Genomic DNA, 20,123 nt, shown 5'->3' with positions numbered 1-20,123 from the left:
CTCCCAAAAATTTGGTTAACGTTCCATCAATCAGGCTGGGGGGGCAAAATTTATTCCCCTCAGATAGGGTCCGCAACTTGGGAGTCCTCCTGGACCCACAGCTGAGTCTTGACCACCATTTGTCGGCTGTGACCAGGGGGGCATTTGCCCAGGTTCGTCTGGTGCGCCAGTTGCGGCCCTACCTGAACCGGGAGGCTCTCACAACAGTCACTCGAGCCCTTGTGATCTCTAGGCTGGAATACTGCAATGTGCTCTACATGGGGCTGCCCTTGAAGAGCATCCGGCGACTTCAGCTAGTCCAGAACGCGGCCGCGCGAGTGATCATGGGCGCACCACGGTTCGCCCATATAACACCAATCCTCCGTGAGCTGCGCTGGCTACCTGTTGATCGTCGGGTGCACTTCAAGGTCTTACTCACCACCTATAAAGCGCTCCATGGTAGTGGATCTGACTATTTGAGAGACCGCCTCCTGCCAATTACCTCCCTGCGTCCCATCAGATCGCACAGAGTAGGCCTCCTCCGAATTCCATCCGCCAGTCAGTGCCGACTGGCGACTACGCGGAGGAGAGCCTTCTCAGTTGCAGCTCCGACATTATGGAACAACCTCCCCGTGGAGATCCGTACCCTCACCACAGTCCAGGCCTTCCGCACAGCCCTTAAGAACTGGCTATCCCGTCAGGCCTGGGGATAGGATTACTCTCACCCCGCCCGAATGTTGAGTGAATGTTGTGTTTTTATGACCAATTTCCTTTCAATCACGTTTCCTTTCTTTTTAAGTCTTGTCTTGCACTCCCTTCCCTTTATTGTTGTAAGCCGCCCTGAGTCCCCTCAGGGAAAAGGGCGGCATATAAATTTGCAATAAAACGCAAAAATTACAATAGGTCTGAGGGGGACTCCTATTTTGTGTATCTTGGGGAGTCCATAGAATCTCATTGGGGCCGCCTCTGTTCCTCTCATTTTTCACCACTCCTCCATTATACAGTTGTTTTGTTTAAGTTGGCTGAGATAAGCTTAGTTGCATGACCATTGTTCTCATCTCTGATGTCTTTGCTTGTCTGTATGCTGAGGAATCATTGAGCAGGGCAAATGCCCTTGTTTCATAACCTGTATGGTTCATCATCACTATTGAGTGGCCTTTGTCTGCTGGTACAATTTGTTTAGTGACCATTCAGTTACTGTGGCACTGAAAAAAGTGCCATGCTACGTTTCACACTTACAACTGTTGAAGCATCCCCATGGTCACTGATCAAAATTTGGGAGCTTAGCAACTGGCATGTATTTATCACAGTTGCACTGTCCTGGGATCATGTAATCACCATTTGTAATTTTCACAACCAACTTTCAACAAAGTCAATGGAAGAAGCAGATTTGCCTAATATGATTCACTTAGCAATTGCAGCCATTCGCTTAATAACTCTGGCAAAAAAGTCATAAAATGAGGCTAAACTCACTTAGCTTAGCAACCAAAATTTTGGGCTCAATTGGGGTTGTAAGTCAAGAATTATCTGTATTTCTAGTGTTAGGATATTTTAATGATGCAGTTTAAAATTCATTTTACATTTGTTACATCATACATTGCTTTGTGGAGACTGAGTTGAATATGGATAATTACATGCAAATAAAGAAAGGGAGACATATATTGGGAGAGTTTTGATAGATCCTGACAATAATAAATCAAGAGGAGGAGAAAGCTGAAAAAGCAGACAGGAGATTCGTACCCTCACCACCCTCCAGACCTTCCGCACAGCCCTCAAGATCTGGCTATCCTGCCAGGCCTGGGGTTAAAGATTGGGATCCGTCCCCACCCGAATGATGAATGAATGTTGCTTCTATTTTTAATTGTGTATTGTCTGTATATGTCATTACATGTATCCCCTCCCTATAGGTTGTAAGCCGCCCTGAGTCCCCTCAGGGAAAAGGGCGGCCTATAAATAAAAGCAATCGGGGGGGAAAAAATCGAGGAGACTGGGAACTAGATACCCAAGCAAAACATTGCAACATCAGGCCTCTGAATACAAATCAAATTGGTCAGCGTATTTGAAAAGGAAATACTGTGGCATACTGGACGTTTCTTATACCAAAAGGAAGCTATTATTATGTAAATTTGTTTAATCTAAAAGAATGTACTTTGGGATCAGATTCTAACAAGTAAGTTATTGTAAAGCTATGGCTAAAGGGCCTAGTCTCCCATAGCACCTGCCAGGCTGGTTTGAGCCTGCAGGGTTGGCACACTTTGGGTTCCTTTGAGGAAACCTCACCCATCGGGACACTGGAAGTATGCCTTTTCTGTAGCAGCACCTGTCCTCTGGAACAAAGTTCCTCTCAAGATATGGATATTGTTTAGAACAGTGGTCCCCAACCTTTTTATCGCCGCGGACCAGTCAGACGAGCCTCCCTCGGCCTTCCGGACCGGAGGGTGGGAAGGCGGCCATCCTGGGCGCGCGTTCCGCAGGGGGGGGGCTTCCTTCACGCCAAGGCCGACAGCCCGCGAGGCCGCCCCGCCTCCTCCTCCTCCTCGGCCACCGGGGGAAGGGAGGGGGAACCGACCCCGCGATCCGCTCGCTCGGGCAGCCCTTTTTCCTCGCTGCAGTTCGGCGGGGGAAAAAAGATGGCGCCGTGTCCTACTTCGGGCGGGCGGGCGGCTGGCGCGGCGGAGGCCGGCTGCTTCCGAGGGGGTGGGCCTCCGCGCCGCGCTCCATGAAGGGAAGAGGGGGAGAAGGCGGGCTGCAGCCGAAGGGCCCCCGAGAGCCCCGCTGGCCTGACGCAAAAAGCGCTTCGGCGGAGCGGCGGGGGGGAGGGGCGGGAGGCAGGTGACACTCCAGGAGGGGGGGCAGAGCTGCGCCGCGAGTCTTACGTAAAGCCCCCCCTCCCCGCCTCGGCGGAGGAAAACATCTCCCACCTGGGTGGAGCTGCGCGCGAAGCGCCTCTCGGAACGGCGAAGCTCCCCAAGTTCCCCCGAAACGGCCACGCTGCGCCCCTCCCCCCCGCAACCTTAGTTTCTCCTTGGGAGGAAAATGCAGCGCCGCCGCCCCTTCCTGCCCCCCCTCGTCATTCCACGGGGCAGGCGGGCCAGGCGAGTCCGCGGACAAAGTTTCGCCTCCCAGGCAGCCTCCGCCAGCAGCATCCCAAGTTCGGGCCGAGGCCGCCGCCGCCGCCCCCTCCATCCCGGGGCGAGCAGAGCAAGAGGGCGGGGGGGAGATCGGGCCTCCCCTCGCCCCCCCAGCCCCGCACATCTGGGGCGGCGGGGGGGGGGGGCAGAGAAAGGGCGCGTTCATGAGGACTACAAAGTTGCAAATATGGCCCCCGGCCGCTGCAGTGATCATGGCCCCCGGCCGCTGCGCGGCCCGGTGCCAGGTACTCCACGGCCCGGCACCGGTCCGCGGACCGGGGGTTGGGGACCACTGGTTTAGAAGACCCATAAAGCTCTGGCTGTTCACTCAAGTGTTTGGCAAGAGTGAGACCCCTTGCTTCCCTCAAGGTTCCCACTTGCCTTCTTTTGTTTTTATCTTTAGTGATTTATTGTTTGTTTGTTTTGAGCCACCCAGAGTCATTGTGAGTCAGATGGCATATAAGTTTTAAAAGTACTACTACTAGTAGCAGTAGTAGCAGCACAACAGCAGTAGTAGCAGCAGGACAAAGAACTAACTCATGAGTCATTGTGAGTCAAGTGGCATATACGTTTTAAAAGTATTACTACTACTACTACTACTAGTAGTAGTAGTAGTAGTAGCAGCAGCAGCACAGCAGCAGTAGCAGGACAAAGAACTAACTCATAAATATGCACCAGCCATCACAGAATCAAAGGGCTAGAAAAGATCTTGTAGGTCTTCTAGTCCTGCCCCCTAACCAGGGCAAGAATGTTCAGGTCACTTTTGAGAAATATTTATTCAATACTCAAGAGTACCCACACCCAATGTTCCCTCTAATTTTTTTTCAGTGTGAGCAGAAAAGTATAGTGTTTGAGCAGCACATTTTCATGCCTGAGCACCTGAATTTTTTTCACAGATGTCACCTAAGACAACAACAAAATCAATAGCAATAGCAGTAGATAGCAATAGCAGTAGACTTATATACCGCTTCATAGGCCTTTCAGGCCTCTCTAAGCGGTTTACAGAGAGTCAGCATATTGCCCCCAACAATCTGGGTCCTCATTTTACCCACCTCGGAAGGATGGAAGGCTGAGTCAACCCTGAGCCGGTGAGATTTGAACCGCTGACCTGCTGATCTAGCAGTAGCCTGCAGTGCTGCATTTAACCACTGCGCCACCTTGGCTCTTCAAATCAGTATTATTTGAAACTCAAAGTTATGTTTATTCAAGGTACCCGCTTAATTAAAAGTGTTATATAATATCAGTATCACTTAACAACGCTCCTGCTTAGCAACCAAAATGTTGGCTTAGAAAGTCTGGCATTTGAAGCACGCAAATCTTAAAGCTGTTGTTACAAGATCCTTGCACCCCTAACCCTTTAGAAAAAAACCCCCAGGGGTCTTCAATCCTGACGGCTTTAAGACTTGTGAACTTCAACTCCCAGAATTCCTCCTCCAGTCATGTTGCGGCGACGTCATCTGTGTGGATCTGCTCCATCTTCGGTTTTTTCACTGGGGACAGGGCTGCTGCTGAAGATGCCAATGAGCCCCCCACCAGCAGAATAACTGCTGCCGCCTCCTCCTCCTCCTCCAACAGCACCACCACATTTGCTGCCCGGCGCTGCAGCTGAGGTGAAGCCGCCAAAGCTCCCGCTGGCGCCCCCACCCATGGCAGCGGCGGCGGTGCCTCCCCCCTCCGCTCGGAACACCTCAGCTGGGCAGGGGTGCTGGTGGGAGCTTTGGCGGCTTCACCTCAGCCGCAGCGTCGGGCGGCAAATCCGGCAGTGCTGTTGGAGGAGGAGTGGGCGGCAGCAGATATTCCGGTGGCGGCAGGGGCTTTGGGGGTTTACTTCAGCCGCAGCGCCGGGCGCAAGCGGCTATGATTGGCTGCCCACAAAGGACCTCTCTGGGCTTGCTTTGCTGAACACGGGGGCGACTGACGCTAGTTTGAGTGGCCGCGGTTGGCACAAACTACCGTCATTCGCTCCGTGCTCATCAAAACAAGTCTGGGGAGGTCCTTTGCAGCCTGCAAAGGACTTCCCCACATTTGCTGAACATGGGGCGACTGACGGTAATGAGCGGCACAGCTGGCACCTAGGAGGTCCTAGGAGACCAGCTGTGCCACGTAAGCTCCTGCCGCCGTCCCCGCGCCCGTGCTAACCCTAGATTTTCTGAGCCCTGCGTGGCAGTTAGAAACTGCTGCGCGGGGTTTTCTTGCCATGTGCACGGCCGCACAGCCGCGCACCTTAGAGGGAACAGTGCTCACACCTTTACAAGGCAGGCCATTCCACTGCCTAATTACTTTCAGAGTCAAAAAATTACTTCGAAGTTAGATCTCTATCAGTAAAGTTACCCTACTCTTAAGCACTACAAATATGATAATATTGAATTAATAAACAACTTTAATTCTTTCTCTTTAATTAATGTGACTAACTGATGACTTGAGCTCGTGCCTAAGCATAGTAATGGAGAGAATGAGCACATTATCATAGCTAAAACTTGATTAAGGCAAAATAGAAATAGTCTGCCAGGACACATGGACCTCAATTTGCTCTGGGGGGATGGGGCACTTTGTTTTGAATTACCCCATTTGATTATGGTTCTAGACTCAATCATATCATTGGAGACATAGATAGCAATTGTACTTAGGAGCACTTTTGGGTGGCATGCTAGTACCCATAACAACAACCTTTTGGCACTAGTTACATTAGTTTCACCCTGGCATTGCAAGAATGTATGCTTAAATGTCTATTCTATTCTGGGATGTTTAAATTTTAAATTTTATATCTTTCCTATACTATTTATTTAAGAAGTGCATGTATACTGCTTATCTTTTTAAAAAATGTTTGTCATTTTCTTTTCTCAGAAATGAAATAATGAACCTAAGTTAATAAAATAATGAACAAACTAGGAGTGAAATGCTACCAGTTTGGCCAAACCAGTAGTAAAAAAAATGCTACAGGTTTGATGTGACAATCAGCTGTGCCACAGGATTATATTCACTAGAAATCATGTGGCACAGCTGATTGCCACACAGTTGATCGTCGGAACTACTGGTTCGTCCCAACCTGTAGCATTTTTTTTACTACCGGTTCGCCCGAACCAATAGTTAAAAAAATGCTACTGGTTCAGGCAATCATAGTTCCGACAATCAGCTGTGCCGCGTAATTTATATTAGCTAGAAAGCAGGAAATCCTGCTTCCCAGCAAATCTAAATCACGCGGCACAGCTGTTCCCCCCTCTCGCTGTTCAATTTACTGCGAAAAGACTGAGACTGAGAAAAGGCTTCTTAATCCTCCTTTTTCAGCACCTGTGGCGGGCACGCATGCAAAGTGTGGGTTTGGCACGCATGCATGTGCACACATAGCGAACCGGTAGCATTTCACTCCTGGAACAAACCAATAACTCTGGGAATGATGAAATCTGGATCTCTATATAGATATTCAAAATCAGGACCACCTACAATAGTATTATAGCTTAACATCTGCATGTCATCACTGAAGAACAGACTCTGAAGTAGATGAAAAAAATATCGGCTGAAACTGGAGAAAATGATGTTCACTTTCAAAACATTCCAAGCTCAGAATGCCAAGCATCAAATCATTCGGTACACATAAAGGAGGCCAGTGTTATCTTCTCCTGCTAATCTGTTTGCATGTGATAACAATGGTTCTGCCCAAGGATAATTTCATCTGTTAAAGATTTGTCTATATGATTGTGTACAGAGGTTTTTCTTGAATGTCACCTATATGTACAGATTTTTAGATTGCATTATCTCTGACCTTCAGTTTTGTTGATCACATACCTTGGAAGTTGTGCTTTAACCTGTTTCTGACACAAGTTATGGTATCTTTCCACTTTCAGAAATCCCTGGTTTAGCATTCTCTGACAAACTAAATCCATTCTCTTACAAACCTAGAGGGAAATACAAAGTCAAAATTTAAGATATCTCAGGTAGTGAATATGCTTCAGGCATTATTATTGTTGTTGTTATTGTTAGACTTTTTTAGCCTTGTATGCATGGTATAATAAACAAAGTAATAACATACCTAATATTCCTGCCTATTTTCCCCACAATAGCAACTTCTGAGGCAAGTTGGGCTAAATGGGAATTACTGGCCTAAAGTCACCAAGCTGGTTTTAATGGTTAAGAGTGAGATTTGAACTAGATAACTTTCCAAACAATCTTCCCCAAAGTTCTTTTAATACAACCCTCATCCCACAAATCTTTAATGTTCTATTTTAAAATTGACATTTTCCATAAAAATGACATATTAAAAATTGATATTTTTGATGTGATTCTTAGCATTAACAGAAAATGGAGATTTGAAATTCTGAAGAAATAGATCACATACAAAGAACCTTTAAAGAAAACCAAATCACACAAACAGCTTTTTAATACGATTAGTAATCTTTATTTTAATCATCATCCCAACTGCCTAATAAATAGAGTTCTTTTCATAGTCATCATTTTGAACATGATTTCTATAATTCCAGCAACCCTTTCATGTCAATTTACAATACTCATATATATCTAATGTCTCTATTTTTTTTTCTAATGGAGATAGGCATAAAATAAAAGTTGGAAATAACTAGTAAAGGAGAATATTTGTAGCTCAGGGTTGATAAGAAGGGTGCTCCTTGGTGCTCTCTGAGCTTGCTTGGGTTTTTTGCAGACATTTCATTATGCAAACTAGGTACAATCAGCACTAGCACTGATTGGGTAATGAAACGTCTGCAAAAAAACAAGTAAGCTTAGAAATAACTAAACAAAGATAAATGGATACATAGGAGATGATTAGTTCTATTTTGTTTATCAACTGAGTATTTTTCCCTTCTTAAAAGCAGTTTAAACATCTAAACATCTAAAACAGGGGCATCAAACTTGCATTGTCACGTTGTCACATGATGTATTGTGACTTTCTCCGCTTCCCCACTAAACCGGGTGTGTGTGTGTGTGTGCGTGGGCATGGCTAGCGCATGACGCCTCTGCCCCGTGAGCCATGAGTTTGACATTCCTAATTTAAAAGATTGTTATATAATGTTATGAATTCTTTGCAAAATAAAAAAGAGGTTATCAAAGTCATTTATTTCTATAATTCTGCAGCTAATCCCACCCCTATTTATCAGTTAATCATGATAGAAGAGACTTGGCATCTTGAAATACTATGTTTTTTAACCAATAGTTAGAAAATTAAGCCATTATCCAAAACCGGGCATCGTTCATACACAAAATGATTTGACTGAGAATAGTTTTCAAAAACCATGTTTATGTCATGGGATATGAATCTGAATTCATCCTCACATTGTTTCTATTAACACTTTAATTTCAATTATAGCAGCAAATCATTGTTTTCTCTTACTAAACTAGATGTGGCAAAATTTGGAGCTTGGGTTCTCAATATCGTCCTTTTCTTCCTCCATCATATTTATCTTTTTTTTTTACCTCACTGCAGTCTGAAAAGATATGAAGAAGGAATCAATTTCTATGTTTCATGCCATGAAAATCTATTCCTTCCAAATACTTTGTTGCTTCATTGCAGATTTTAAGAACCACCTACAGTTATGCAGGCAGACGAACAAACTAAAAGCAAACAAATAAAAAAACGAGTTTGTAAATAAGAATTTCTATATGGAAGAAAGAAACAGGAGTTGATTTCATTGAGAGACATAACAATACTTTATGGGGCTTTTATAGCCTGATTCTGAAGACCTACTTTTCTTCTATCAAAGGAAAGGGCATAGTATTTAATTTTCAGAAAAAAGTCTAGACGATCAGGTTTATGGGGATAAATACTATTTATGCCATCTATGTTATTACACCTTGGCTGAATTTGAAAAGTCAAGTAGGGTTTTAACTTGATAAGTACTTGTATGGGAAACAATCTGGAAATCCCATGGTTATACAGTAGATTGGAAAGATGGAAAAATATCCTGGAAGAAAACAACAGCAAAACATTTCCATATTGTTGCCAAGAAAATTCAATAAATGTTTTTATGTGCCAAAAAGCTTACCATTTACAAAAAGGTAGGACAACCTCTGCTCTAAAGCTTACGGTTTAAATGCAAACCTATCAACAAAGAAAAAGAAATAGAAAGAACATCTAGAGAAAAGATGTTAAAGTTGCCTCACAGCATGCTATTAAGCAATTCAAGATGACATTTGTGTTAGTATTGGCACTGGTTGCCAATTGTTTGCACGGCAGTTAAATATTTTTGATTGATATCCTGACTTTTATTCAGGGACTCAAAATGGCATATACAGTACAGCACTGACTCCTCCCATTTTTCCATTCCAACAACCCTATGAGGTAGGCTGAGTTGAGAGAGACTGATTAGTCTACTGTCACCCAATGATTTTTCATGGGAGGGGGGGGGTGGAGATGGGAATGGGACTTGAGCCTGGATCTTTCCAGTTTAACACAAATCACTACCCTGCACTAGTTTGATCAAGGTTTTTGACAATAAAGGAGTATGGCAGGTATTATCTACTATTCACAATCACTTTAGAGGTAATAATGCAATGTTTCAGATATACCCAAGGGAATTAAGTACAAAAACTTCCAAATGAATGTATTTTAGCAAACATAACAGAGAGTAGCCATCATTTTATGGCAAAACTGAAAATAGAGTAACAAGTTATATTTAAGAGTTTTTGATCGGAAGATTATGCACAACATTATAGTATTATACTGACATCTAGTGGTAAAGCAGAACTATGCAGCCATAGCCCAACATCAGCTGGAGCTTGGAGAAACAAAATGGATTGAGAAAGATCAATGCTATTTAATTTATACACTTAAAATTCACTAAATCATTAAACATGCATAAAATGTTTTTTTGAAGGAAGGCAAAATGAGATTAACAGAAATAATGGCAAAGTAGTCCAGCAGACTATTTGCAAGGTTCCACCACAAAAGCGCGTAGGACAAAATCGCGCTCGACAAAAGCGCGCTGTGACGTCATCACAGCGCGACGAAAAAGATCGAAAAAATGTAAAAATAAAGCTAAAACCTTCCCCTAACCCCCCCAAACCTAACCCTAAACCTAACCCTAACCCTAACTCTTAACCTAACCCTAAACCTAACCCTAAACCTAACCGTTAAAGTAACGAAAAACGGAACGGTAACCCTTATCCTAACCCTAACGCTAACGCTAACGCTCTAAAGCTAACCCTAACCCTTACCCTTACCCTAACCCTAACCCTAACCCTAACCCTTACCTTTATGTGAATCGGCTTGCTTTAATTTAATTTTTATTAATTTTTATTTGAATTTTTCGATCTTTTTCGTCGCGCTGTGATGACGTCAAAGGCGCGATTTTGTCGATCGCGCTTTTGTCGTCCGCGCTTTTGACGGGTCACGGATGAGGAGAGGCTAGGTTTGTTGATGATGTTAAACTATTCAGAATAGTAAATACTGTCAAGAAATTTCTACTCTTTGCTGTAGAATTAAATGATATTACTCGTAATGTCACTGCAAAAAATACTTTAATTATAGCTTTATTTTTCATTATGATAGTTTGACATTTACTATATGTTTCATGTTGACCAGAACTTTGCACATCAGATAAAGAGAACTATAATGTTGCAAAAACTGAAAAATTTTGCTGCAGTCTTTTGTTATCAGATATACCATAGCGTTACCATTCCATTTCTTATAATTCCTATCAAAATGCTTAATGCATGAACCAATTTACTACATGCTGAGTGAATTACAATCCATAAAGCTTAATTGCTTTCTATTATGCTCCCACACATCAAACATTCCTTGACTTTTTGTTAAATTCACGAGAATTTCTGACTATATGTCTCTGTATTCTACCCACATCATCTGCAACTTTAATACTGAATTGTTTTCCTGGAATGTTTTACCTACTTTGATATTTGTATTTCAGCATTCAAAAATAATACAACAAAATAAAGACAAATGCTTTAAAAAAATTTCAGAAAGATATTTCAAAAAGCTTAGTAACATATTCAAATAAATAATTTTTGGATCGATTAAAACAGATGTAACATTTTCCAGGCTTTTCAGAGTGCTTCACGTCTCTGCAATAGGTTTACCTAGGCATGTCACTTCTTTGATAAAGATAGTCAATCACAATTGAGCCAAAATTGCTAAGCAAGGCAGTTATAAATGAGTTTTGGCCCATTTTATGACCTGTTTTGCCTTGTTTGTTAAGTGAATCATACAATTATTAAGCAAATCTGGTTTCCTCCATTGATTTTGCTTGTTGAAAGCTGGCTGAGAAGGTTACAAAGAGTGATCACATGACCCAAGACAGTACAATTGTTGTAAATACCGTATTTTTTGCACTATAAGACATACTCCTCCCCCTCCAAAAAAAGTGGGTGGAAATATCTGTGCGTCTTAAGAGTGAATATTGTAGCGGGGTATGTGTGTATGGGTGCGGCAGTGACATTCACTGCCGCCGCTGGTTGTTGTAGGGGAACACTGGAGCCTTTGCTGCCGAGCAGCTGATTGGTGGTTGGATCGGCCTCCCAAATGGCGGTGGCAGCGATAGGTGGCAATCGGCGGCAGCGAATGGCAGCGATAGGTGGCGAACGACGGCAGTGGTGATAGGCAGCGAGGATCACCGCTGCCTAAAACAGCTGATCAGCGGTATTCCTGGAGGCTGATTCAACCCCCAATCAGCTGCTCGGCAGCAAAAGCTTCAGTGTTCCCCGCCAGCAGCAACAGCTCAGCTGACCGGTAGTGGGTGCAACGGAGCAGAGCCATAAGGAGTCATGTGCTGAAGCCACGATAATGTGCTGAAGATGACCGTGCTGTTTGCTGCTAGGAAGCTAGCCAGATGAATACAGGACGGATGATAGGAGGCAGAGGCAGATTTTTCCCCCCTGTTTTCCTCCTCTAAAGCCAATATGTGTTTTATGGGCTGATGTGCCTTATAGTGCGAAAAAGTACATGCCAGTTGTTAAGAGCTCAAAGTTCCAACACATGGGGATGCAGCAACATTTGTGTGAAAATTATGACTATAAGTCACTTTTTCAGTGTAGTTGTAACTTTGAACAGTAACTAAGCAAATGGTTTTAAGTTGAGGTCTTCCTATACATATCCCCAATGTGTTCCAGAGAACTTTTTTTGAAGAATTTGTGTAGCCCTAATGGAGATTATCAAACAATGACATCAAACTATGGCCTCTATTTGTTTACAGTAAAAAAAAGACATTGATAGAATTACTTTACTGCCAGCATTTACTAGATTTAAGAAGTATATATCACAACAAATTACAAAATTATCTGAAGCTAAGGTGTATCGTTTACTGAAGGAAATACAAAGAAATAAATAGCAGCATAAAAATACAATAATGAAAGTATTTATAAAATAATAAAATTCAGCAGAGCTTAAAGAGGTTATTACTGCTTGATGTTACAGTGGCACGTGTAAAGATGACCTTTTAAGGACTGAATTTATTAAGAACAGACACTGGTTACCTATAAATGGAAGCTAAATGGCAGTGGCCTTCTGATTAATAGATGAATATCTCCAGAGCAAATAAATAAAGATAAAACTGTGAATCTGATGCTATATAACTAATTTTATACTATTATGGCACTTGGATTCTTCGTTCAATTTTATATATTTATCTTTTTATTTTAGATTTTCACAATCTTCCTCTTTACCTCTCATCTTCCTTTCTTATATGTCTAAACTGATAATACTGTAATTTCAAAGAAAAATGTCCTTTTCTTAGAATTTTGGATAATATCTAATGTATTGTTTTTGTTCCTTCAAATCAGTTTTTACACTATTTGCATCTGCCAGACAAATCCCTGCAACTTCCTTGGCAAGATTTTTCAGAGTGAATGATCCAAGGTCACCTAGCTGGCTTTATGTAGGCCTAGAACTCAACAGTCTCCTAGTTTCTGCCTGATATCTTAACTACTATATTAAACTTGTTCTCTAATGACTTTTATTAATTTCAGGTTGATAATCCAACTTGTAGATAAAGACTGCATGACACTTGTTGCTGCCACCACCCTGAGATAGACCTTATGAAATCATTTAGATGTTGAAACTCTAAAAAAGAGTATAGAGAAGAGCAACAAAGATGATTAGGGAGGGAACTAGAGGCTAATGCATACAACGGTTGTAGGGACTGGATGGCATGTCTTGTCTAATGAAGGGAAGCTCTAGGGGTGACATGATAGCAGTCTTCCAATATTTGACGGGCTGCCACAGAGAAGAGGGTGTCAACCTATTCTCTAAAGCACCTGAGGGCAAAACAAGAAGTAACAGATGGAAATCTATCAAGAAAATATCCAACTTAGAACTAAGAAGAAACGTTCTGACAGTGAGACCAACTAACCACTGGCTTTCTTCCTGAAGTTGTGGGTGCTTCATCACTGAAGGTTTTTAAGAGATTGGATAGCCATTTGTCTTGAATGGTACAGAGTGCTGTGTTTGAGCAGGAAGATGGACTAGAATACCTTCAAAGTCCCTTCCAACTCTGTTATTTTGTATATTGTATATATTGTGCATGTGACCCTTTTAACTATAAAACTATTTAACTATCAGCCAGTTTCATTTGTAGGTCCTGCTTAACATCTTTGCCAATATCATTTTCTATCCTGTGAATTTTAAATTTATTTCGAAACAACTTCATTTTGCTATATCCTTTTCTATTTTTTTCTTTTAGGCCCATTTTTATTATGTCAGACAGTTGCCAAATATCCTTAAATCCTTCCAGAGCTAAAATATATTTCTCCATTCTCTATTAATGGGAATTCTCCTTTAATTAAAACCTTTAATTATTTCTGGCTGCCTCTACTAACCAGCCTTCAAAGTCTCCTCCTCTTATCCAGAACTTTTTCCCAGGAAGAGATTTCTTAAACTTACACACAATCGTCATATATTTTAATAAGATTTTAAATAAATTACTGGAAATATTCTTATAACTTTTTCAAAATCTTGCTTCCAGTGTTTTCTGGCCCTCTAGTCCATTCAAAAACTTTACAAAACCACCCTTTTGTAACTTATTTCCAAGTTTAAAAAGGGGTTCAAGTTTTTTTAAAAAAATTTAAACTTACTTGAATCTCCTTTCACTGCAGTTTGGAGGAAAATCACCCAGTATAATAAAGCTGGACATTCTTAATGTCCAAAAAGCAATTTATAAGCTATTTCCAATAAAAATGATTAAGAAGGTAAGTGAGCAAACTCACTGTCTTTTTGAAAGGCTCCAAACCATGGCTTGGGCATTGCTGTGCCTCCCAACTCCCAGAGCTCTAAAATCTGTTGGACTCCGCTGTTTTATGGAACTATCTGTAACAGTGGGTCTCAACCTTCCTAATGCCATGACCCTTTAATACAGTTCCTCAGGTTGTGGTGACCCCCAACCATAAAATTATTTTATGTTTTCCATATTTTTTTTGAAAATATGTGTTTTCCGATGGTCTTAGGCGACCCCTGTGAAAGGGTCGTTCAACCCCCCCAAAGGGATCCCGACCCACAGGTTGAGAACTACTGATCTGTAAGGATACCGAAGTGATCCCAAGTCTCTCTCCTTTATCCAGAGAATAACTTGGGAAGCTGCTTCCTCCACTGGTTCCACTTTCCACCATGAATATTGCCTATGTTAACAGAGAAGTCATCTTAGTCAGCCATTACTCCCTAGAAATGGGATATTTTGTCTTTCAATATCATTCTAGCACTGATGATGCTATCTGGTTAGAGTAATGAAACATTGGCAAGAAAACAACAAAGGTCAGAGAGCACCAAGAACCCCTCCTTTCAATATTTAACAGACCATGTTATTTGGAGAATTGAAAGAAATACATGGACGCCAATTGAAATCAATCTCTCCTAGACATTTGATTAAAGAATCATATATAATTATCAAAAACTGTTTTATGACAGCTTGCTTTTGGAAGCATATATCAGGGTTTTTTAAAAAAAAAATTAGAAATGAAAGATTGTTATAACATTATCTGTTATATGTGTAGAGCCCAGCAAAAACTGTTAAAAAGTAAAGCAAAAGACTACAATTAACAAAGCATGTTAAAAATACACTCCCCTCATTATGCTAAGGCATTATTTGCTCAATTCATGATTTCCTGGGAAAAAAACATGACTGGTGTTATGGTTTATAAACTATAGAGGAATATTATTAGAAGGCTGGAAAATATTTATGAAATTAGATAATTAATTGCAAAATAAACTAGATTTCTCTTTTTTTCGTTGCATGACTACTTGCTAGTTCATGGCTGCCAAGTGTTCTTCAAACACTATTCAGCTACAGTATATAGTTTTAATATAATATAAAGTCAATGTTTAGCTTTCATTTAAGCAGTGTATCAAAAGTCAAAATAATTTATTTCAGTACCTTCTAGCTATTATCCAGGTTCAGGTATACCACTAAACTGTGATTTTAATAATGCTTTGGCTACATTGTAATAGCTGTTTATATGTTATATATTAAACTATAAATAATGATTTATAAACCAAAGACTCAGTTCAGAGATTATCTTAGCCAAAACCAAGCAAACCACAGTAAGGCTTAGTGAAAATTATAGTTCCAGCCAATCAAATTATGGTCTACTCTGAAAATGTATTTCACATGTTATATGTCTTGTACTGTATTAATTTATTATGCTAAATTATTACTGTGTATGATTACTTTCTCTTCCAGATATTGAAGTTGGAAAAAAACCTAACCCAGAATTTTCATGCAAATTGCTAGGTACAATGAAAATAGATTGAGTGTGTTTGGTTGCTTAGCTACATCTGTTTGATGTCTGCAATACATAAATACTTACTTTGGCAAATCAAAAGGATTGACTTTTTATTTTACAATCACCTAGAGACTCAATTTAACTTCTTTATAAAGCTTTCACAGTGTACACAGCCTAATTTAAAATATCATAATGATTATTGGAACACAACAATACTGTGACAGTTTTTTTCAAAGCAAGGATCAAGCTACATCAATTCTAATAACATCAAGTCTGCAAACCTGAAAGGAAACCCCGATAAATGCAGCTAAACTTGTTTCTGAGAGAAAAATGCATAAAACTGGATTGCAATATGTCTGGATTTCAGTACTGATCAGAGGGATGCAGCACAAAAGCAAAATTGCACATTTTCTTTTATAAGCCATTGTTCTAACCAGGAGACATTTTGTGAGGTTCCTAAGATATCTAAACATGTGTCTATTTTTAAAGAGCTGCAGTCTGCTTGATGCAGAGGTAAGAGACAATGAAAACTGCAAGGTGGAAATGGAGTTTATAATTGGATAAATTTTCTCAGCTCTAATACTGGTTAACTCCTTATTCTTCTGAGCACATGCCATACTGTTCTAACAAAACAGACAAATTCTGTGGTTAATAATAAACTCACAAAATACTGAATAGTTGTGGCAGCAAAAGCAAGAGTACCGGTAATTTATTTTTAAAACTCAACTACATGATTCTCCACATAGAAGTATCTTACATACATTTCCAGGTAAAGCTACCCTACTCTCAGATAAATTGGCACAGATTTGTTTGCATATTTGACTTTTAACATTATTTATACATATGATTAGACAGTTGGTCCTTTGGTTGTAAGAACAAAACTATATTCCCCACAGTAATAACAAGAAAAAATGTTCTGTATTTCCTGCATGTGTTAGTGCATGCAAAGATAAAGCAATTGTCTCTAGAGTCTTTTCCATATAGAGGCCTGCAAGTTTTAGACAATAACCTCTATCAGTCCCAGATACATTCTAGAGGATCGTGGAGGTGGCAGCCCCATATGTATTGAAAGTTGCTATGACCATCCTAAACTAGTAATCAGATTCAGAGTTATTTATAAAATATATAAAAAAAATAATAAAGCTGGAATATAACTAATGATAAAGCCATATATGCCTTGTAATCATACTGTATGAAGCACAATAATATAACAAGAATTTTATATACACATGACTATTAGATTATGTTCCCACTTAATTATATTCAAGCACCTTTTATCTTAATTCTTGTTCTTAAATAATACAACAAAGGCACTTCTACTTTTCTACACATTTATCTTCCTTTTCATTAATCCCATACATTTTCTGCATCTGGACTAATGGGAGTTCAGAATATGGGTCTTTATTGTGTTTCTAATGGTTGTAAAGCATATGCTTACTTAAAAAGTATTAATAGCATCCTTCTATAGGCCCCAAATATACAGTGTATTTGCCAATACGTTTCCTGTAGATAGCCTAAGAAAATGAATTCTGAATCTAATTCTGAATCTAATCCCAGCAGAGAGAAGCAGTTGTGGAAACTGCTATGTAGTAAAAGACCTGAGGAAGGAGCATTTTAAAGCAAGTCAAAAGATAATAAGTGGGTGGAGAAGAGGATGGATGCCAGAGCTAAGGGAACCCAAATAAGATGGAGAACCCGAGGGGTTCCTTTCCGTCATAAAGGGGTTTCATCGTGAGATCCTCAAAGCGGGGATCCCTTCTTCTAAAAAGTAAACTAGACCTTTTCATTCCAAGCAATGCTTCAAGGAAAGAGGCCCTAGAGGTCATCCATTCCGACTCCATCTAGCCTTTCCCCCCTCTTGTATTGACCCCAGGGCATTTCCAATTAAAACAAAAAACAGCCAAGAAGTTAATCTTGGAGTTTAGGGGAAAGGAAGATGTACCCTTCGATTCGGTTGTTACTAAGAGGACATACTTGGCGACCCGCAATAGGGGTCGGGAAGGTGGGAGACACAAATCCCCCCCTCCCATGGGTCCCCAAATCCCCCCCCAACAGTAACCGAGAGCCTCCTCTTCGCGAGCCTCCCCCCCCCCCACTTCGATCCCACCGCAACTCAGCCCCTCACCAAGCGGAGCTGGCTGGTCTCGTCGTAGGAAAGGAAGCCGAGGATGCTCTCGATGGCCACAATGGGCAGCCCCACCAGCGTGTTGCTCTGCGGGAGCTGGTCCAGAGACGGTGCTTCCCCCCGGGGCTGTGGCAGTGGAGGTGGTGAGAGCCGCGCCGAATCCATGGCGCCTCCTTCCCCTTCCGACAGAAGCCGCTCAGCCGCTACAACTGCCGCCATCTTGGGGCCTATTCCCTTCCTCGGCTCCGGGAGGGGGCACTTCCTGTGGCAACGTTACCGCCTCCTTCTTCGGCGACGCAGTTAAAGAGACAGGAGGCTCCCGCGCCCTCCTGCGGCTTCTGGGTCGAATTGTTCGTAGAGGCTTTGGAATTCCGCAGTCTCCGATTTAGGCTGCCAGCTAGAGACTTCTCTGCAAACCCGTCCCAGACCCCTTTCGGCTCCTACGGTAGTAGCGGCTGTCGAAGTATTCAAACTTGCAGGAATATGCCAGCACAGTTTCTCTTGTCTCCTGTTCACTTGCCGACTGGCAAAGTGATGCCGCCGGTGGAGAGCTTTGGAGAAGAAGTCGGCCGAATTGGGCAGGACGACCCGCAAAATGCAATGCAACTCGGGGTCTAAAAGATGTGACACCCCCCCCCTCCCGACGTAAAGAACTTACTACAGTCACATCAGGGAAGTCTAATTCTTTAGGTTTGGAATGAGCTCCTTTTACGGTTACCAAGAGTTAGACCAGTGGTTCCCAACAGGGGAGCAATTTGATTTTTAACGGAGGGAATTTGAACCTTGTTTAAACCAAATGAATTAGGCTTCCTCGGTGTGAGTAGAGTTCATTTTTTGAGTAAAGTAAGAATTATATGGGGCGGGGGGGTGTATGTCAAGATTTTAGAGATGCTTAGGTGGGGCATGGCCAAAAAAAAAAAGGTTGGGAACCACTGAGACCTTGCAAGCCCTATACAGATTCCCATAGATTGCCTCTTGTTTGCAGGCGAGTGAACCCGAGAAATGTCAGGCAGTAATGGAGCAGTTCAGTTCAAGTTGAAAAAAAAAAACACCCAAAACCTCTTCATCTTCTGTGAATAATCTTTTGCTTGGTTGTCACTAAGTGGTCTTCAACTTTTCTGGTTGAACTGGTTTGCAAGTTGAATTTCAACATTTTGCAAGCAGAATGCCCTAGGTATGTCATAGTTCCTAGGAAACTATGTGATAGACACTGGTGAATGACTGCATTCTTTGGATATATAATCACTGTGTGGCTAATTACAGTACTGTATCACTTAGACAAGTGGATGCATAGCTCTACCTATAAAAGTGCTATTAAAATGCCAGGAAGATAAAATCAATATGAAAAAGTATTAACTTTTACCTATTAATTAGAACTAATTTACAGGGTTGGTAAGTCCTAATATATTAAAGATGTATATATATTCATTATTCTATAGACTTGGCAGAAGGTACTTTATGGAAATTTAATACAACTCCTTACATTTGGGTTGGATACACACATCACACTAAGCCACAGTGAATTTGTTTGATTTTATTTAATGTGGGTGAAACAAATCTTATTTTAAATCATGTTTATGGCATAGTACAATGACAATTTAATCAGTTGTGGCTTGTTTAGTAAACTAATGTTATTAACCTGGTTTATATTATAAGTCTAATTATTGAGGAAACTCCGAGCAAATTCAAATATCCTGCTCACCAATACTGGCTTGCCCAGAAGAATCCTTTTTCTGACATGTACTGTGTTTCCACGAAAATACAACCTGTCCTGAAACTAAGGCCTTGCCACATTTTTCTGGTGGGCAAAAATATAAGCCCTCCCCCGCAAATAAGCCCTTGGACAACCCTCCACCTCCGGCCAGGCAGAGCGCCACTCACCAACCTGAAGGTGCCAAGCCGTGGGAACCAGGGAGGAGGGCAATGGTAATCACGTTGCTTGGTACCTTTGGGATACCCTAGGTTGGTGAGCGGCGCTGTGCCCAGCTGAAGAGGGGGGGAGGTTGCCAGGCGGCTGCTCTCTTGCAAGCGGACTCCCAAAGAGCCAGGCACAGCCTCAGGAGCGAACAACTGTGTTGTGCTGTCGCAGCAGCACAGCACAGCAGCCATGAAGCGACCCAACGAGCCCCCTTTCCAGCCGGGCACAGCACCATTCACTGATCTAGGTGTATCGCCAAGTAGCGTGAGCGCCTCTTTGCCGCTGCCTGGTTCTTGCG

The 20,123-nt window shown here is 41.8% G+C and overlaps 1 protein-coding gene across 1 annotated transcript in view; it reads right to left on the bottom strand.

Moving 5' to 3' along the window:
- Nucleotides 1-18,148, bottom strand: part of FBXO28 (F-box protein 28) — a 32,073-nt gene extending 13,925 nt beyond the window's left edge. Inside the window, exons 1-2 of the mRNA XM_014067346.2 lie at nucleotides 17,908-18,148; nucleotides 6,894-7,003 (exon numbers count right to left, since the gene is read on the bottom strand). Of these exons, the coding sequence (XP_013922821.1) occupies nucleotides 6,894-7,003; nucleotides 17,908-18,126 (329 nt within the window). The 5' untranslated portion in view covers nucleotides 18,127-18,148. The remainder of the gene's footprint in view (nucleotides 1-6,893; nucleotides 7,004-17,907) is intronic.
- Nucleotides 18,149-20,123: the final 1,975 nt, after the last annotated feature.

Source organism: Thamnophis sirtalis, unplaced genomic scaffold, assembly GCF_051295495.1.
Source record: "Thamnophis sirtalis isolate CommonGarterSnake01/CBP01778 unplaced genomic scaffold, rThaSir2_p1.2 scaffold_6, whole genome shotgun sequence".
Lineage (NCBI taxonomy): Eukaryota > Metazoa > Chordata > Lepidosauria > Squamata > Natricidae > Thamnophis > Thamnophis sirtalis.
This window is presented reverse-complemented; position numbering and strand designations above follow the sequence as displayed.